At 51.5% G+C, this 18,605-nt stretch overlaps 7 protein-coding genes across 7 annotated transcripts; 2 read left to right on the plus strand and 5 right to left on the minus strand.

Annotated features, from left to right (window-relative positions):
- Nucleotides 1-1,688: 1,688 nt before the first annotated feature.
- CABS01_05143 (uncharacterized protein) lies at nt 1,689-3,562 on the plus strand (the record flags this gene model as incomplete). Its single annotated transcript, XM_060538513.1, has 2 exons — nt 1,689-1,777; nt 1,831-3,562. 2 exons carry the CDS (start codon nt 1,689-1,691, stop codon nt 3,560-3,562), a joined length of 1,821 nt encoding a protein of 606 aa, XP_060405685.1.
- A 371-nt stretch (nt 3,563-3,933) lies between these two features.
- Nucleotides 3,934-7,822, minus strand: CABS01_05144 (cytosine-specific methyltransferase; the record flags this gene model as incomplete). Its single annotated transcript, XM_060538514.1, has 2 exons — nt 3,934-7,745; nt 7,804-7,822. The coding sequence occupies 2 exons, from the start codon at nt 7,820-7,822 to the stop codon at nt 3,934-3,936; spliced, it is 3,831 nt and encodes a 1,276-aa protein (XP_060405686.1).
- Nucleotides 7,823-8,942: 1,120 nt separating this feature from the next.
- Nucleotides 8,943-10,175, minus strand: CABS01_05145 (uncharacterized protein; the record flags this gene model as incomplete). Its single annotated transcript, XM_060538515.1, has 1 exon — nt 8,943-10,175. One exon carries the CDS (start codon nt 10,173-10,175, stop codon nt 8,943-8,945), a length of 1,233 nt encoding a protein of 410 aa, XP_060405687.1.
- Nucleotides 10,176-10,972: 797 nt separating this feature from the next.
- On the plus strand, nt 10,973-13,563 carry CABS01_05146 (uncharacterized protein; the record flags this gene model as incomplete). Its single annotated transcript, XM_060538516.1, has 2 exons — nt 10,973-11,059; nt 11,266-13,563. 2 exons carry the CDS (start codon nt 10,973-10,975, stop codon nt 13,561-13,563), a joined length of 2,385 nt encoding a protein of 794 aa, XP_060405688.1.
- Nucleotides 13,564-13,898: 335 nt separating this feature from the next.
- CABS01_05147 (uncharacterized protein) lies at nt 13,899-14,764 on the minus strand (the record flags this gene model as incomplete). The annotated part of the gene is made up of 2 exons (XM_060538517.1): nt 13,899-14,552; nt 14,624-14,764. 2 exons carry the CDS (start codon nt 14,762-14,764, stop codon nt 13,899-13,901), a joined length of 795 nt encoding a protein of 264 aa, XP_060405689.1.
- Nucleotides 14,765-15,313: 549 nt separating this feature from the next.
- CABS01_05148 (uncharacterized protein) lies at nt 15,314-16,275 on the minus strand (the record flags this gene model as incomplete). The annotated part of the gene is made up of 2 exons (XM_060538518.1): nt 15,314-16,051; nt 16,105-16,275. 2 exons carry the CDS (start codon nt 16,273-16,275, stop codon nt 15,314-15,316), a joined length of 909 nt encoding a protein of 302 aa, XP_060405690.1.
- A 944-nt stretch (nt 16,276-17,219) lies between these two features.
- CABS01_05149 (uncharacterized protein) lies at nt 17,220-17,803 on the minus strand (the record flags this gene model as incomplete). The annotated part of the gene is made up of 3 exons (XM_060538519.1): nt 17,220-17,357; nt 17,422-17,600; nt 17,662-17,803. The coding sequence occupies 3 exons, from the start codon at nt 17,801-17,803 to the stop codon at nt 17,220-17,222; spliced, it is 459 nt and encodes a 152-aa protein (XP_060405691.1).
- Nucleotides 17,804-18,605: the final 802 nt, after the last annotated feature.

Genomic DNA, 18,605 nt, shown 5'->3' on the forward strand with positions numbered 1-18,605 from the left:
TATTTCAGCCCGACTTTGCCAAGCCACAGTAGCTGTTGAATGAAAATTTGTTTGATAGCCAGGATAAGATGCAGGGCACCATTCCCTACATGTGACGAGTATCCTCAATAATCACGAGGGAGACGACGGCGCGGTTGGCTATTATGCTCAGAACAAGAGCTCAGTGGCCAGGGTAGTGACGACAGATGATAGTCTCACGATGACGCGGAGTGTCAAGATGCAACGTTCAGAAGGGACTCTGGCTGTGACTGGACCTCATGTGGTGTCAGTCTAGGACTCAGGACTGTGATGGCATGAGACTCGGCCGAAACAAGCCACAAGGCAGGAGGTGTTTGTGGCTGATCTGCTGAAGTGTCAAGAAGGTTGACAGCATGACGTCAGAACTGAAGAGAGTCTACGAAGTATGTTCATGAGAAGGCTTGGAGGACTAACGAAGTGTGAGAAGCAGCCAACTTATGAATGGAATCGAGTGAGTGACTTGCAGTGAGGAGAGTGAGTGAGAGTCAGAGGGAGACGTTTTATTAGACTGAGGCGACGAGTGAAGCTTGGGCCAGGCGTGCACCGTTAGGTCTCCACAGTGCTCCAGGTGGTGTAAGCGCCGCCCCAATGATTGGCTGCTATCGCACGGGAAGAGTACAGGGATCCCCCAAACTGCCAATAATAGCTTCCCGCGCGTCTGCAGTCGACCTCTCCAGAAACAAAGACGCAGACACAAAACCACAAGACACCAAGAACCAAGAAACCCCTTCTCATTTCAAAATTAGTCTATAGTGGCCGGTTTCTCTCAATAGAGACCTCGTATAGACGTTGTTTTTCTTGGTGTGAGGCGCTTAAGCATACCATTTCTGCCCGTCCACCCACGGCTACTGCTACGGTGCGTGGGTGCTACGGTCTACCCAGTCTCGCGGCAATGGGCACCTCGACCCCGGCAACCTTGCGAGGGACTCCATGAACTAAGGTCTAGGTAATCGGTCTTCTTCTTGTCCACAAATCTAACATCCGATCACTCCCCGGCTAGCGAAATGGGAAAGAAATGCAAAGCATTGGACGACGTCGTCCCCAAGCTACTGGGCCCTCATCTAAGCTGGGGCTCCATTTTCCAACTTTGGCCAGACCCAGCAGACTAAAAGCGTTTCGAATGCCTTCACAGCCCGGCGTGTTGAATGGGCCACGACAAGGTTGAGAGTTCTAGACCCTTGGACCACTTCTTGTTCTTGTCTTGCCATCAGGTCCAGTCATACAAGATGGAGCCTGCATCCTCGCGTGCTTCGTGTCTGACGAGTTGTCGAGCACACACCGTCCGTCATACCATCGTTTTTTCTTTGCCTGTCCGCAGTGGGTTTCGAGTCATATTGACTTCTTTCTCTCCCTTGCTCCCCTTTCACTCTCTCTTCTCTTCCGTCTTTTCTCGTGTTTTGTTTCTGCGTTCCTTTCTCCACGTTGCCATTCCTTGTTCTTTGTTGCCTTTTCCTACTCTGTTCCCAGTCTTCTGTTGATCGCAGCCTTTGTGTGCCTAGACGCCAGATCTGTACCCGCTTTCTTTCAACTATCTTTGGGTTTGCCTGCGAGCGAGGTAATTCGGTATTGAGACCGAATTCTTATTCATAATATTCTTCATATCCTGTGGAGAAAGAGCGAGTCCGAGTCGATATCCCTACACAACAGCATCGTCACTGCAGAACACCACAATGCTCCCTAGTCTACGTATAGCAGATGTCGTGCTGCTCCTCCTGATCACTCATACCACGCAGGCCGGCCCATTAAGACGTGGTGAGAGGTAAGTAAACCTCATATCGAGACCCAATTTACTTACACTAACACATGTCGCAGTTTCCGGAGGGAGTGGAACACAACGTACACTCAAAGCATTGCTGCTTCATCGGATAGTCTTTCACCCTCATCGTACGGCCCCGCTACCACTCTTGTCTCTCAGAAGCATCACTTACACCAACTTAGAGAATTAAGCAGCTCTGTTGCCCCGCCGGTAACACAGCAAGACCAAGATGGGACCACACCGACCCCAATCTTCGTCACCCTCGACGGCTCGTCAACGAGATCCCCGGCCGCAACGACACAGCCCGTGGACCAGAGTCCTTCTACATCACCGGCCGAGTCTACCGTACAGACCCAGACGATACCGACTACCACGTCGGCAGTCTTTCTGCCTCCCATGGACAGCACGATCTCCTTGCCGCCCCAACTTACTTCAGGCTTCAAGAACGTGTCGTCCGTAGTACCTGGAAACACAGCCTCAGCTTCAGCTATTGTTTCCCAGAGCCTGACAGTCACTCCCCACCTCGGAGTATCTCCTAGTGCCTCCTCTTCCGCTTCACCGGGTACACCGCTGCAGTCATCCCTCTCTTTTTCGTTCCCCATTCCTGGAGGGGAGACCTCGGCAGCAGAGTCTACAACCATAGCCATAGCAACTCCTTCGTCTCTCGCTTCCACAACAGCTACCGCAGCATCAACAACTGTTCCAATCCCCCAAACCTCACCAAATACCCCTTCCTCCCTCCCCGCAACACCAGCCTCCTCCTCAACCCCTTCATCAACACTCCAACCCCAAGTCACAGGAACACCAAACAACCAAGTCCCCACAATCCGCACCTCCACCCCAGCCGCGACAGCAACCATCTCCCCGGCCGTGGCAGCCAACAACCTCGCCTCCGCAAAGACATTCAACACCCTCTTCGCCTCTCTGACGGAGCAATCCGCCTGCACGGCCAGCCAAATCGCCTGCGTCAAAGGCAATGTCGGCATCTGTGGGGCCAACGGGGCGTTCGCGATACAGAGCTGCGGGTCCGGGACCTCGTGCTTCGCGTTGCCGATGACGACGACGGAGGGAGTTATTGTCGGGTGTTACGATCCCCAGGTTGCGAGCCAGGTCCTGGGCACGCCGGTTTCTGCGTCTGCGTCTGTGCCTGGTTCGGTGGCTACGACTACGACTGCGGTACCAGCGCCGCCGCCGGCCTCTTCTGACCTCGGGTATGAGAGCACTGTCACGATCACGCCTACCGTCATCGCAACGTACACCATTTCGGTGACCGCACCGGGTGCCCCTGGAACGACGACGTCCGCAGCTCAAGCCCCAGGCTTCACGACAACCGTGTTTGTCACCCAGACCATGGCCCCAGCTCCTGCGCCCTCATCGACAGCAGCAGAAGGACAAGACCCATCCACAACCTCGACTTCCATCCGCAAAACGCGCACCTCAACAGTGGAAGAAGACACCTCAAAGACTGCCCACTTCAGCACATCCAAATCTACTCCCGTCGAGTCATCAACAGCAGAACCCATCACGACGAAGACAGCGAGCTCAACAACAACCAAAGCAAGCACCCCCGTAACATTAACGGGGACGTTCACCGACACCCTCATCGTGAACCCCATCCCGACGGACGCGCCCTCCGCCGCCGCAGACGTGCCGAGCCCAATCACGACGCCGAAACCCCTTTCCATGCCGGCCATTGGTGCTCAGCAGGGTGTGTCCGTCTTGACGGTGTTTGTGACTGTTACTGAGAAAGAGAAGGAGACTGTCACCGTGACTGTGACTAGGACTTAAAGCGGAGGGACGTGGGGAGGAGCTAGGAGTCAATACATTTGTGCCATTAAATTTACATACCTAATCTTGAGCAGAGGAACATAGCGTCGTTTCTGTTTCGTTTTCTAGCACTTTGATAATTCACAAAATAGAAAGAATACTTTATCGTAATCGGTGTCTCTGTTGATTGATCACTAATTGATCATCCTGTGAAGCTCAAAGTCGCATCCCCTTCGCTATGCGCTTTTGTGTATCTCTCCAGTGACTCCAAGTGTTGATTCCTCCTCATACAGGATTCAAGGCAAAATGTCCGAAAGCTTTGCGCTCTGTTGCCCAAAGATGCAAATGTATCGCGAACTACCTACTCCAATACTGGTCCCAAATCACTATGCCTAGTCAATCTCGATGATCTCAATGTCCGAGGTCACCAACGACGTCGTCGCTTCGGCCTGGACTTCATCCTCCACCTCGACTGTGCTTCTGCTACCGCTTGATGTCTGTGTCCAGCTCGACTTCGTCATCTTCGACGTGAATTGCTCAACCAAAAGTGTGCTTCCTAGAGGACGCTTCGCAGGGACGGCGCGACTCGACGATGACGCTGGTGATGCAGAATCGGAGATGCTCGTACGCGATTCTGCCAGAGGCGGCGTGTCCATCATCTGCACATCATCGGAGACGTCCTGTGCGATGTGGACTTTTGGTGCGACTTCATCTCCATCGACCAGAGACCCCAACCATGCCTGGCGAAAGGACAGACCCAAGGCTAATGACACCTCCCTAGCCACACTGTTCCCAACGACTTTCCATTGGTCTTTGGGTGCCCCAAGGAGGACTTCGTGGTCTCGGAAGCCTTGCGCACGCCGGGCTTCCATGATCGTCAAAACGCGATCCTGTTCCCAATGCATGATGAATCCGACGCGGGCATCCGTAGGTGCGGGAGTAGTCGTAATCGTAGGCATGACCTTGCCTGGTAAAGCTCGTCCCCAAGAGTTAGATATAAGCTCATTAACCCTCTCACCCTTCTCCGGGAAGAGGTTCCTCTCGGCCACGGTCATGACTCCCTTCCCTTTGTTCCAAGTCTTGCGGAAATTCATTCCGTATGGGTGCATTGGGATAACACCCATCTGTGTGCGTAATCTTTTAGTGACACCGACGGCGACTCTGTGGTCCGGAAAGCTAATACAGCAGTCTGCCTTTCCATCCATGATGTCAGGCAAATCAGCCGTCGCCTCTCGTGCACTGACAAACTTGAACGGGGTGGGCATTGCCAGCCGGTCGACCATTGACTTCCCGTTGGGAATCCATCCCAATCCTCGACTGCGGATCTTAGCCGTATAATGAGAATGAGAGTGGAGAGGCATCTCGGGAAGAGCCAGACCAGGCGCAGCAAAGCATAAGAAAACTCGACTGCGGCTTTGGGGTGATCCATAATTCCAGGCATCTAACAAGAAGACCTCAGCCTGGTATCCGAGCCCGACGAGGGCGCAAATCAACTGGCTGAACACATCTTCGCCTCGGCGCCCCTTCGGCTGGAGGATCTCCATGACGTTCTCAAGCAGGCCATAGCGAGGTCGGTACGTGTCAACGAATGAAGCAAATGCTGCCACTAATGACTGATTTTTGCGTTGCTCAGGGGTGGCCTTGTCAATGGTCAAGCGTGAGAAGCCAGGGCATGGACTCCCACCCGAAATGAAGTCAACCATTCCGATCTCAGGTACCCTTTCACTAAATTTCCCTTGCAGGGCAAGCCGTTGGAGGTCGTCAATCGATCCAGCGAAAGGATGTACGACATTAGTAGCATTGGCCATGTAAGTATGGATGGCCTTAATGTTGATGTCGTTGGCCCAGTTCATCTCTATCGCCCCGCCTTCTTCAAGACCGCGACCGAAATTTCCACCTCCACAGAAGAGATCGAAGCCACGAAGCTTGTAGAAATGCTTTCTGGGATCAAATCCCTGCCTGAGCGGTATGGGAGCATCCTCAATGGAAATCATAACACCATCTCGCCATCGCTGCGTTATGAAGAATGCATTACCCACCCCATTACGATCGTATGGTGGTGGTATCTTTTCATCGGGGCGGAAGACTCGGACAAGACATCTTCCGTGGATGTTTTCCTGTCCAAGAGTAAACTCTTCGTCAGTGTAGACAATTTCGTTGGGTGAAACATTCATGTCGGGCTGCAGGCGATGTCTTCGCTCCAGGCGGCGAAACGTTACTTCGCCTTCGGCGTCGGGGAGAGATACCAACTCGCAGGGCTCGACTGTAGCGTCGTTACCTGGCTCTAGGCTCACCAACAAAGTGTCTCCTGCTAGGTAAGGATATTCTGGTCTTGCTTGGCGGTGAGGGCATCGCAGGTGTTGCTCTCTGAACGTGATCCATTTTCTCTCTTCGTGGAGGTACGTCTGGCGACAAAAGAACTCTGCGTCGGTTCCAGACGAGCCTCCCCAGTCTACTTTGTGGACGGCCAATACCTCATCCTCCTTGATCTTTCCGACGGCAGCGTCGCCGCAGGTACAGTGGTCAGAAAGGAAAAGTTCGTTGTTCCACGGATATCTCATAGTGCCGCAGAGTGTATGCGTCGGCGTGTAGATCCAAATGACATCGAAGCTCTTCTGCCGTGAATTGTGGACATCGTGGACTTTTTGGACAAGTCCAAACCAGCAGTCGACATCATTGAAGCCAGAAGCGGCTTCTCGAACCCAATAGTCTTCATTGTCGTCTCTATGCGTGGAAATCACATCTCCGACTCGTACTTCCTGTCCGGTCTTCTCGACTATGTCCTTGGCTGCTGTGTGAACTCTTGTAGCCTCCTCCAAGCCCAGGCCTCGAATGACGCCCCTTCGGAGCTTTCCCACCCTTGCGGTCGGACTAGTTGCCTCCATCATCGGTCCACAGGGTAGATGATGGAAGAGGTCGTTAACGTAAGGGGTTACTACTGTTCTGGGTATGTCAGCGGGCTGGCGCGTTCTTGGAGGCTTTGGTGTTGGCGACGGTGAAGTTTGTGGCGTGTCAGCGTCGCTTCCACCGGTCTTGAGCATCTTCTCCTGGCTATCGGTGAATGCAGTGAAGTCGCGAATCTCTCTCCAGAGATAGATAGTTGTAGCTCGGTGTCCAAGGACTCCGTAGGCTTCCTTATAGATGAATTGGACATTTGGTACAATTGCTGTGCAGAAGTCCTCTCCGGAGTATTGCCTCCGCCATTTGGAGAAAGCATTCGAGTGACCATGCGTATCTGCAAGCCATCGTGAGAAGTCGGATCGAAAGTCCCGGAATGTGACACGACGGCTTTGGTCTATAGCAGCGGAGAGATAGTCCACCACGTGCTTAGCCAGATCTGCAACCCAAGTAAACCCGGCATAGTAGCGTCGGTACTCGGGAGCTGGGCTTCCAAGCCGATAATACACATCTGGACCTTCTCCTTTGGCGATGGCAACGTTGTATTTGGAGCGTATCCAGATGTCAGAGCCGACTGTGGCCTCGGATACTCCGTAGTTGCCGATAGGCAATTCGTTGAATGGAATTTGCCTCACAAAGAATTGCCTCTCTCCCACAGACAAGACACCGTCGACGTACATCTGAGTGCAAGCGGTCTGAATACTCAGATGTTGCAGGGGACGCATCTCGCAGGGATACCGTTTCTCCTCGTAAAGCTTCATGTTGCCACCCGGTACCGTAGCGTCAATGTACACGGCGAAGTCATCGATCTCGAACTCAATGAAGTTTTGATCTCCATTGTCGCTGTTCTGCTGTATCTCTTGGAGCAAAGACCGAACCGCTACCCATTCTCGTTCGCTAGGTCGCTGCTCTTCGCCTTGGTAAAGACTCGCCGGCCTGGTAAGAGTGCTGGAAGGAATATCGACTGATATGTTCCGCCGAGGTGTGCTACTTATCGCAGGTAGAATAGTGCCTATTTTTTTGCCATCTTCGTCATACACCGGCTGCTCCTGTAACGGGGCTTCTGGTACCGCGTCGACCAGCATCGGCGATCCAGGGATAGGTGGTGCGGACAATTCATCATCGACGAAGGGTGGCGGTGCTAATGCTCCCAGACCTTGAAAAGGCACGCGATCCTCAAAGTCAGGTATTTCGTTGTTGTCATAAGCATTGAAGAAAGGGTCCGCAAGCAGATCCAAGTCATCCTCCCAATTGTGAGGGAGACCGCCATCAAAATCCCCCATTTCCTCTTCCTCTTCCTCTTCCTCTTGAGTAAGCGTTAGTGAGATGTGCCAACATGATATTGAGAGACAAAGAAAACATACCAATAAGCGGAGGAGGCATGGTCGATGTAGGTACGGCCCGAGTGTCGCACACGCATCAAATCCCTGCCTGGTGGGTGCTTTGTTTGCCGAACAACAGGGAAAGGCTTGAGGCTCAGCTGTATGTTGCAATCGGAATTGATTGAGGCCTTGCGGGAAGAAGTGGTCAAAGTGAGGTCGGCGAAGTACCTAGTCGCGTGTCTAAGCGAAGTAGGCGCGGTCGTTAATTGTGATGTCTTTTCTGAAAGGTAATGATCAAGTATTGGGAACCTCGGTGTGGTAGGAAAAGGGTCCAGCGAAGAATCTCGAATTGACCGATTTGAGTGAGTGAGAGACAGGTGTGAAGGTGGGTTGGTATAGTATGGATTTAGGCGATGGCAAGGTACCTTAGGGTGGGTACGCTGGCAGAAGGCAAACCACGACGAGCAATGGAAGGCGAGGTATCTTTTGCGAGCTCTTTCCTTCCTCAGAAGAAAGTACTAGACGGCGTAGATACCTAAGGTGGGTGAGAAATGTTCAATAATGAGAAGAGAGTACTAAGTATCTCAGTCTCGCCAAAGGAGTACCGAAGAGGGCAAGGCTCATCTACATTAGGATTTGAGCTTAGCATCCAGAACGATTGTTTACTTCCAGCCATTCTACAACAGCTGCCAGCGAATCTAATTGGGTAAGCGCGATCCACAATTAGTACCATGCCGCTGCCCGTTCCTGCAGCGGCAAGCGCAGGGTTTTCCGGAACCTCGAAAGTCACTTGCACAATACCGTGGTATACTACCTGTGTATTGAGCGTGATAAGTTCGGGCACTGCTTAAGGCGACCGCGCCTTGAATGAAACATTGTAGCATTAGGTAATATATGTTGCCTTTTTTGTTGCTATAAGAAACATGCAGAAGTATTTCAGGGTTTTATCCCATGAGGTGTTCTTTGGAGATACCAACTTGTCCCAAGTACCTTGGCAATGAATTGAAGAAATGTCACGCCCTGCGCCTTGCATGGATTGATTTTTAGCATAAGCCGAGGCAAGCCAATTGTGTTTCCACTTCTAAACAGTAATAAACGAGTATATCTTGGCATCTTCTTTAATCATTGAGTTGGGTATCTTTTGAAAGTTCAACAGCAGTTCCTAGTTTATAGACAAAAACCTAGGGCTCCACTTTACCATCCTCCTTTTCTTCTCTGTACTCGAGCACAATTCTCCTGACTTCGAAGACGACTTCGACAGCAATGAGGATAATGATGATCCACTCCAGTCTCGTACTATGCTGCTCGCTCGACATCTCCCGCAGGACACTCGCAATTTCTTGAGCATAGTCCATCTTCTGGTTCAACGTCCGGATTCGTACGTTGACGTCCAGCGCACGGCCAACCTGCTCATAGTAGCCTTCCAGACCCAGTTCGGATCGGCTGTCCCAGAAGATGTCTGGAAGAGAGTCAGTGAGTTCTGAATAGTGGTTGAGCCTCGCGCGAAGGCTCAACAGCTCGCCCGTCTTCTGCAAAATGAACTTCCTGCCCAACGGCAAGCCGGACCCCTTTGATAGCACAGAGGGAATCTTTCTGGTGCTCTCAAAGTAAGCCGTCAGCGCAGTTTCCAGCACTGCAAGCTTTGTACTTCGGGCCAATCCGGAAGAGAATGCAATCTTGGCGAGGGTCGTGTCCAGCCTGTCGCCGTCTCGCTCTTCGAGCTTTGTGCCTAGGACTACGATATCACCCTTCATACTGCTCGTCTCCTTGCTCGGATCGGACACGTACTCCAGGTCCTCCACCTCCCGAAGAGCCGGCTTCAGTGGCGTTTCTGCCGCATTCAGCAACTGCTTCGTGACAACGTCTGGGGGCAGGGCCCAAGTGACAATTGTTCCCGAGGGAAAAACGAAAATATCACCGCCATTGACACCTCGTGCGTGGACAACCTCGCTCGCCTCGAATCCGCTCTGGTATGGATCAATATCAAACCCATGGGCCCGCAGAATGTCCAGAACTGCTCCCATATTAAAAGCTTCGGCAACACACACAGCGTTTATCAGTGTAGGCGCAGACACATCCATCGTCTCTGCTGGCACCTCTCCTGGTTCTCGTTGCGCCGGTCGCTGGGCAATAATCGCTACGCGCCGTAGGGAGTTCTTTGCGCCGGCGGAGCGCACCGCCTTACGCTTCGGTGCTGTGAGCTGAGATGATTCGTCATCTTCTTGCCTTGGTGGCCTCGCGGTCGGCTCGCCAGTGCTCTGGGAAAGGTAAACGTTCGAGGTGAAGAAGGTCCGCTTTCGAGGCATGCTTGCTGGTGTTGTGACATGGAAGTATCGCTGCGGGCAGGGCGTGGAGCGAGCGGTGTGCAGCCCGCGGCTGAGCGAGGATGCTATTGTGAAATGAGAAAGCCGCATTTTGAGCTTCGAGGCACCATTGAGCAATTCTAAGACACAAAGACAAGGAGAGAAAAAAATAACGTTGCTTCGCAGTTTCGCAGATGGCAGCTGTTGGTTGCTAAGTACCTCATGGAACCTTACCTAGGTAGGTACAAGCAGGGATCCTTTTCTTATCGATTGAGCTGCCTTATCGCACGTGATGCATTGCGGAAAGCTTCCCGCAGTCGCGACGTTCGCCCCCGGTCCTTTTTTTCTATGGAACTTCATCAAGCTCCCATAAGCCAAACGTTAAGTAGCCTCGTAGCATCTCAATCGCGGGATCACGAGGTTTTGCTAGCGAAGATGGGGCAATGCGGCCGCCGCCCATTTCCAGATCACACGGTATTGTCGTGACCAGGGGCCGATGGGTGCTTGGCCGCGACTGGCAAGCTGTGAGTACCTTCTCCATCTATGACAGCTCTCTCGGACTCGTAGTTAACATGGTTCTTCGACCAAGCAGCTATCCCAACGGCACAGCTACCAGCCCAGCCATACTGCCGCTGCAATACAACAAACACCTTCTTGGCAACTGATCAGACCGTTCAAACGGTCCCCCCAGTCACATGAAGCGCCAAGAACCCCATCACGGCGCGATTCGATACGGATTGTGCGCCACGAGCGGTCGATATTCTCAGACTTGCTCCTTGCCGATGCTGCCGAACTGTATCGCCTTCCCTCCGAACCACCATCCGAATTCAAGCTATCCAATCTCCGGTTCCTAGCACAGTTGAGGTCCCCTCAGCTCAGCGTCATCACCGCACAGGAAATCCTCCGCCATGTCCCAGAGCTCAGACCAGACATTGCGCGCCTACTATGTGACAGTCGGCAATGGCAGGCAACCCTACGACAATTATCCGCAAGAGGTCATACACAGGCGGATGTGTCTAGTTGGGCTTGGGTCGTTATCCCGCGCGAACCGGACAAGAGGGTCGAAAGATTCCTAAGCAGACCAGGTCACAAGCCACTGTTTGTCTTATTCTACCTGCTCACTAGCAGGCCGTACTTTCAGAGCTCCGAATCCTTGTTGGGGCTACTGAGATACTGTAATGAATGGTATGCGGAACGACAGAAGTCAAACAACGATGCGACGCAGGTCATTGACTTGGACTCGGTAATTACACCGGTTTTGTTTAGCAAATTGCTGGACAAATTGTGTCAACATGCGAGCAGACTGCAGCCCGATGCGTTGCCTAATATCGCGGAGCTCTCAGTATCATACATCAAAATTATCCCGCATGGCCATCGCCAACCAGACAAGGCGTACAAGTTACAATGCCAGGTCCTCAATCGCGCTATACAGGCTGTATCTGTCGTATCGAGAAAGTCCCCGTATCAGTATAGCTCTTACAATTGGACAGCTGTGACGAAGCTTCTGTCACTATCTTCTACCTCGGAGAAGACTCTAATCATTGAGGAAGAGAGCTATCGGGCGATTCGGCAAGTCTTGCTAGCACTACCAAAAACAGCTTCAGAACGAGACACGGCCAGCACACTTGCCAGTCACTGGCCCCCATATCGGATTATGCGCGATGGCATGGAGGAGAAGTCTGGTCCTGAGGCCTACCAAAGCCGAGTTGTTAAGGCCGGCATCATGATGCAAGAGGGTGGATATAGCAAGAAGGATTTCGACTTGATCACGGATATCCTAGGTGGCATGGCTCCTGATGGCTCACCAACGGTCCAGACTAGGGCGAATTACCCGCGCCACCTTCGCTTTGAGCAAGGCGCATGGGCAGCTCAGATCCGTACAACTCGAAATGCACAAGAAGCTTGGGCCCTGTTCAAACATCCCCCAGAACCAGGGATGAAGCCAAAGTTCGAGGTGTACAGAGAATTGATAGCCAAGCTCTCCGCAAAGCCAGCAAAAGCCGGGCATCACAATCTCCCTGGAGATGGGAGAGAGGTTTTCCCCTACAACGACGAGAACCTCAGCGACTTCGAGAGGGCGCGGACCAACCCACCCAGCATTCGCAAGATTGTAGAAGAGATGTACAACGCAGGTATTCCCATCCGTGGACCATTCTTGGCTGGACTTATCAAGCAGTCACCCAGCATTGACGTCGCGTTGCATCACGTCGATTGCAGTAACTTGGAGGAAGGACTCAAAAGCAGTATTAGACAGAGCCTGAAAGACTACCAAGGTCTCACGGGGAGTGTGTTGACAAACCCGCCTCACGACATACTACACGCATTCATCGACCTGCTTTGTCGCCTTCAACCAAACCGAACATCGAATACACCCTCGCACATCTCCAACAAAAGCATGTATAGCATCCACTATGCATTTCAACTTGCGCAAATGGGCTGGGCTTCAACTGACGTCTCTGGTCGGGCGCCATGGGAGACGATACTATTCAATTTGGGCAGATCAAACATCATGGTCAGCAACAGCATGCCCTCGGAGAACAATTTAGAAGTGATGCATCTGGCGGTCAAAGCCCTAAAGATGGCTGAGGGACATTCCGGGCTCAGTCTGAACATGATCACTGCATTTGCCAGTGTATTACGGAAAGCGGTCCAGCCCCGACTTGCCGCCTTGCTTATCAAAGATGTGGCCAAAACGCCAGTCCATCCTGAGGAACAGGCAACTGACGAAATGACAACGGGAAGCTCGCGCGGAGAAGATGCGGCCGCTTCACGGATTCTAGACGAAGATGAAGAGTTTCTGTCGCTGTATCAGGCGCAGACCAGCAAGATCAAGAACCCCAAGGGCCGCATCTATCGACTTCATGGCCCTTCCAGCAAGTTATCATATCGCAAAATTCTTACCCCTATCTTTCAACACGAAGAGTTGGGCCACGGCCAGACACCAATCGAGGCAGTACAAAAAGCATCGAGCCAACTCAAGGCCGCGTGGAGAGCACTCGCCACCCTGGGTCCGGCGTCCAAACCCGATGTGAACAAGCTTGTGACAGCAGCGACGATCAACACATACATGCGCACACTCGCGTTCCTCGGCGATCGCGAGGAGATGGTTCTGCTGATGTGGTGGATCATCCGCGAGTGGACTCCCAAGGCCGGCGGGAACCTTTCCTTGGCGCACGCGCGATACCTTGCGAGGGCATTCCGTGCGTTCCGAGCCTACGCGGAACCTTTGCTCGACCAGGAGACAGTGCTGGCTTTACGCGAGGAGGTCACGGCGCTGAGCGATAGCAGGAACGGGGGACCGATGCACTGGCCTTCCGATGAAGAGGTGGAGGAGTATATATTCGAGGATGAGTGGGGAAATCATCAGAATCTACATGAAGTCATCAAGCGTGGCCTGGCCATAAGGCAAGAACAATCTGGGTTGGAGGAAGTCACTCGGGAGAACGAGACACCCGACCAAAAATGTCGGATAGGAGTTGGACGTGTAAGATATGTATAATTATGCCCACCCACTACATGATGGGAATCTACAACAGAAAGGGCCAGCGTGGCAGGCGTCGTGCATCAAAAGGGATAGAATCGGGGAATATTTGGATAGATACCCAATTATACCAACACAAAGTTAACTCACATCAATGATTCCGGCCAGTTTTATCTTGAATGCATGATCTTGAAAAGCAGCATCGTCTATTAGATAGAAAATTGCAATGTCTATGTTCCTCTTCCCTTTAGAGGCTGTATCTTCCTCCTTGATCCAGAGGCCGTAAGCTGCTCCATATAGCATGTCCATGTTTTCCTCATTCCTGTCCAAGAATAAGCCAACGGGCCAGGTGACTACTCCTCGATGCTCTCTCTGGGACGCTTCATCTCAGGCATCTCACCATCGTCGCCCTTTCGCTTCGCGGAAGTCACGCGCACAATTCGCGAAGGTGTGCTCTGCGGTGAGTCTACTCCGAGATCTTCGCCGGGTTCGATCTTGCTCACAAAGCGAGTCAAGCTCTTCTCCCTCTTGATCAAACGCAACTCCTCAGTCGTATGCTCGAGGAGGGCGCAAGCAAGGCGGGGGTGAATGAGCAGGAGATCCTTGACTCTGCTACGTAGGCCAGCGTCCGTCTCATACTGCGGCATGATCATTTGCAGAGCAATCTGCAGTCCCTCCTCATTCTGATAATTGTTGATTATGTAGTTGACGGTGTCGAGAAAGTCAGCATGGTTGGTGTGGTTAGGCGCGATGGCTAAGAGTGCGATTTTGGCCTGATCTTGTAATTTGGCCATGTTGTACGTCCTTGCGTGAATCAGGACGCAAGCATTTAAAAAAAGACAGTGCTCACTGTAGTCGAGCTCATCGACTGTGCCTTCCTCGTTTGCCTGAGGTCTCTCTGGTTTGTTTTTGTGGCAGGGAACATTGAAGGGCGTGTAAACACCTGTGTACAAGTACTTGAGGATCGCCTTGGTAGTGTCTGCTCCGGTGAGGACGAGACGTCCATTCTATAGGCGTTTTGTCAGCGAAGACACCTTGTTTAATGAGTGCTCTTAAAGCTAGATCAGTTACAACTTACCACCAGAGGCAACTCCTGCCAGTATGCGCACTGACTGAAGACAACACACCGATGACAGTGAAAGAGCTTCCCAGACGCCTCGATCGTCAGGTCGCTCCATTTGCTGGAGTTGAACAGGCTGCCGAGGTCAATACCCACCATATTGAATCTCCTGCGTATGTTGCGTAGAAATTTGGAAGTGTGCTAGGGATAGAAAGGTTCTATACGGTATGATGTTTGAGATAGTAATCAAATTGAAGTGATACGAATGGAAAGAAAGCGGCTCTTATAAAGCTATCTCCAAACTTAGTCTCTCCTCGTTCGGTTTGTTTGGTCAAGTGAGAGATGTAAGTGATGTAAGAGGATGAAAAAGGAATAGAAGAGTTGGGAGGAGAAGGGCTTTTTATTGACGAGAAGCCTCTTCCTGCTCCTTTTGGCCCCAGAGAGAGGCAGGAGGTTGGTCTTTCTTTCTCTAGTCACTTTGCAAGTCGATTCTCACAGGATCTCAGAAGCAATAGCGTAGTTGAGGAGATTCATTCTTCCACGTTAGTTCCTTTCGCGACATACCTCGCGGATTCTCATAAAACCATCGAAAGCATAAGTTCCAGTCATCGAGCCCAGCTCTTTCCTCACCAGCGAGTATCCTCACGTTCCTGGCGCTACGTTCTTGTCTTAACCCCCCTCCCTTCCTTCTCAGATCCTCATAACGACCTATATCTCCCCTTCTAGCACCGGGTATTGTTCAGCGCTATGAAAAGAGGAACGACCTCGTTTCTTGTGGCCTTGAACAATTTTGAACTCAAAACTGTCGTCGCGAACCGCCTCTGCCTCTCTTCTCTCCCGGTCTCGCTCTCTTTCTCTCTTCCTATCACGTTCTCTATCACGCTCATCCTCGACCCAAAACTCATCAGCTCTGTATCCCTGAGCTCGAAGATCAGAGACCTTCTCTTGTGCCTCGACAAGATCTTTTTGGGTCTCAGACAGGGCGTCCAAGCTTGCTTCCATTACGTCGAGGGCAAGCTGCGGGTATTTGAGCATGGTGGGTTTTAGTCGATCCTGCAGCCGACTGCTGATCAGACAGTTCTCTGCAATGGTTCTTGCAATACTTGCGAGGTGGATGGGGAAATTTGGGTGCTGGCCACACGACTCGTAGAGCTCGTCGACCATGTCAGGGAAGTCGACGTGGTTTGTGAGTTGTTTCGCTGCCTTACACAACGCCCATGCCGATTCCCTATAGAGACCGAAGAGATCTAGTTCATGTGCCAGCTTCATGGCATGGGTGGACCAGTACATTGAGTGTGGCCTGTCATTGCCACTAGACTCGCTCGCTCGCCGGATCGCCACCTCGTATTGCGCCTCGTACTTTCCAGAGTACAAATATCGCAACATAGTGCCGAGAGCTTTGCCATCATATTTGAGATGGACAATGTCAACTCCGTTGACTTGGTTCTGTAAGGCAGGCTGTTAGAACAGATCCAACGAGCTCTAGGTAAAAGACTTACCAGTGGTCCAATAGAGGCCACCACGTCTCTCAATCTCGGACATTGACTGAAGACAATATTGCGGTGAACGGAGTGCTCGGTCTCAACTCCATCATCATTATTGGTGGTGATGAGTCTTAGGTCGCTGTATTCGCCCGACTCTAGCAGCTGGGAGAGGTCCAGATCGCCCATGGCTGCGAGGATAGGAACGAAGGGTTTGTACAGAGTTGAGATGAGTAGGTAGATGGGCTTTCAAGTCGTCCAGCGACTTCTGTTTTCGTATGATGTCGATGAAGAGGGAATGAATGAAAGAAAAATCTCCGAGATGAAAGGTTGACAGACGATAATGGCTAGGTTGTCGAAGATGTCTTTGAACGTTGTCCAGCAACAAAATCAAGAATGTCTGCAAAGAAGTTAAAGATGAACCTAGGGTATGAGAATATAGAGAAGAAAACTCCATTGAGATAAATAGCAGGTACGTGGGCCCGTGGCATTCGGATAAAGGGGCGGCGGGATGAAGAGCTTGACGATTGGGTGGAACTTGGGAAGGAACGAGCAGGCCTATCTTCGGTCCTTCCATTCTTTCTGACCTTCTTAGATTCAATGCAGAACTTGCGTGAATTCGTGGCGTGTATATTCGAGTCAATACCCATGGCTGGCAAATATTGCTCGCTTAGACATAAAGGCTCTAGCTGCCGCGTCTCGTACCCCCTTATACCTATGCGCAGACAGATCCACTCGAATCCTATCCCTTAAGTCCAGATCGTCGTGTATCCTATATGATCGCAAGTTCAAATAGCATCTCATAATCAGTGAGCCCTCCTAGCTGGTCTACACTGGAGCCAGACAAGTCGGTCGTAAGGGTCAACCGTCGCCCATCGTTATGATAGAGAAAGAGTCTCGAGATTTTTGAAGAATCATGTAAATTTATCATTCTTCTACTTTCCATAATTAAGATATTAAGAACCCGGGATTTAAAAGAGTGTTACGAATGTCAAGTGAGGCGTCTTGTCAAAAGCGCGATGAGCACCTTCCTCATCGTGCGGCAGAGTGACGATCATGGATCTGAGACTACAGCAACGCAACAGCGTGAAATGTAAGGCTGATGCCAGCTTGCCGTCCCAATCCTGAGAATTTTAAAAGTCTCGAAGAGGGTGACCGATGAGCGCACCCAAGCTCCCAATGTCGACCCCAGTGAAACTCTTGAAGACGCCACCAGCGAACGAGCTCAGCGAATTGCCCAACTTGGACTTGACACTCGCAACGAATCGCCACTGTAGATTTGGAGTCAGCCTCTATTCTACACCACAATATGTGCTGGAACTTATGATTGCGTACCTGGAAGGCGTTCATGCTCTTGTCATGGTAGACAAGCCAGCGTGTAGTCTTCTCGTCATTCTGGCCGTACTGGAAAGAGGTGTCAACGACAACAGTGAACTCCGATTCGCCAGCAACCTGCTTCTTCTTGAAAGCGTCAAGGTAATTGGCTTGAATGAAGAGAACGCTCTCCTGATCCCCTATAGATAGCCGTAGTTAGTTCAAGATCGATCATCCATGTACGGTTTGGTATCACTATACCCTGGCTCTTGTTGAAGAAGGGAACAGTGTAATACTCCTGGGAACGTTGCTTGTTGTTCTGCTGCCACTCAACAGTGACCTTGTTCCTGTCGATCTCGCTGGCCGAGACGAAAATCTTGTTGCCTTTCTCAACGACGCCCATTTTGATAGGATGTATGGGGATTGATTGATGAGATGGAGAACTTATTGCAAGAGGTAGACAGGTATTCGATGAAATTGTTTGATGGCTGGTACAGGAAAGAACTCATAGACTGCAGGGTAACCTCTTGCTTTTATAATTTTCTATCGTCTCGAGAGCGGTTTGCTGGAGCCAGTGGCTTTCTTAAGACTCCTTCTGTCCAAGGCAACAACCCCACATACAATTTCAGACACGCAACGATCGGAAAGACCTTGGGTCTCCCTGCCCGTACTTCCATGCGGGCTGTTCGTTGGCTGATCGCCTCTGCTTCGAGCATCGTGATATGTTCATCGTCATAATCGTGCCGACCGCACATCGTCAGGCAGCCTCATTCCATGTACGATTTGAAAAAGCTGTCGGCAGTTGTAGACATCGTATCATTTGCCGCTTCAAGAACTGCCACAAGTCCCCTTCATCCTCGCGAGCTGTGCTCTTCGCATCTAGCCATATTGCAGGTCTCATAGCTCGCAGGACTCAGCTCTCCACCAAGAGCTGATCGTTTTCAAGCGGCCAACTTCCCATGACATATAGCCCGGTCTCGAATACTGCCCACGACACTCCCAGGCATGTTGAGCTAGACATGGCTTCTCGTGAGCCCCATGGGGCCAAAATTTGCGGGTTGAGAACGGCATATCATTCTCTATTCCGGTCATTTATCATATTAATAGTCTCAATGAGCTCCTCAGCCTTCGGTAGGCTGTCTCACCCATTACGATATCGGTTCAAAGGGGTCTGCGAGATGCCCGGGTGGCATAGGCACAACATG

Source organism: Colletotrichum abscissum (assembly GCF_030869225.1).
Source record: "Colletotrichum abscissum strain IMI 504890 chromosome Unknown Scaffold_10.1, whole genome shotgun sequence".
NCBI classification, from domain to species: domain Eukaryota; kingdom Fungi; phylum Ascomycota; class Sordariomycetes; order Glomerellales; family Glomerellaceae; genus Colletotrichum; species Colletotrichum abscissum.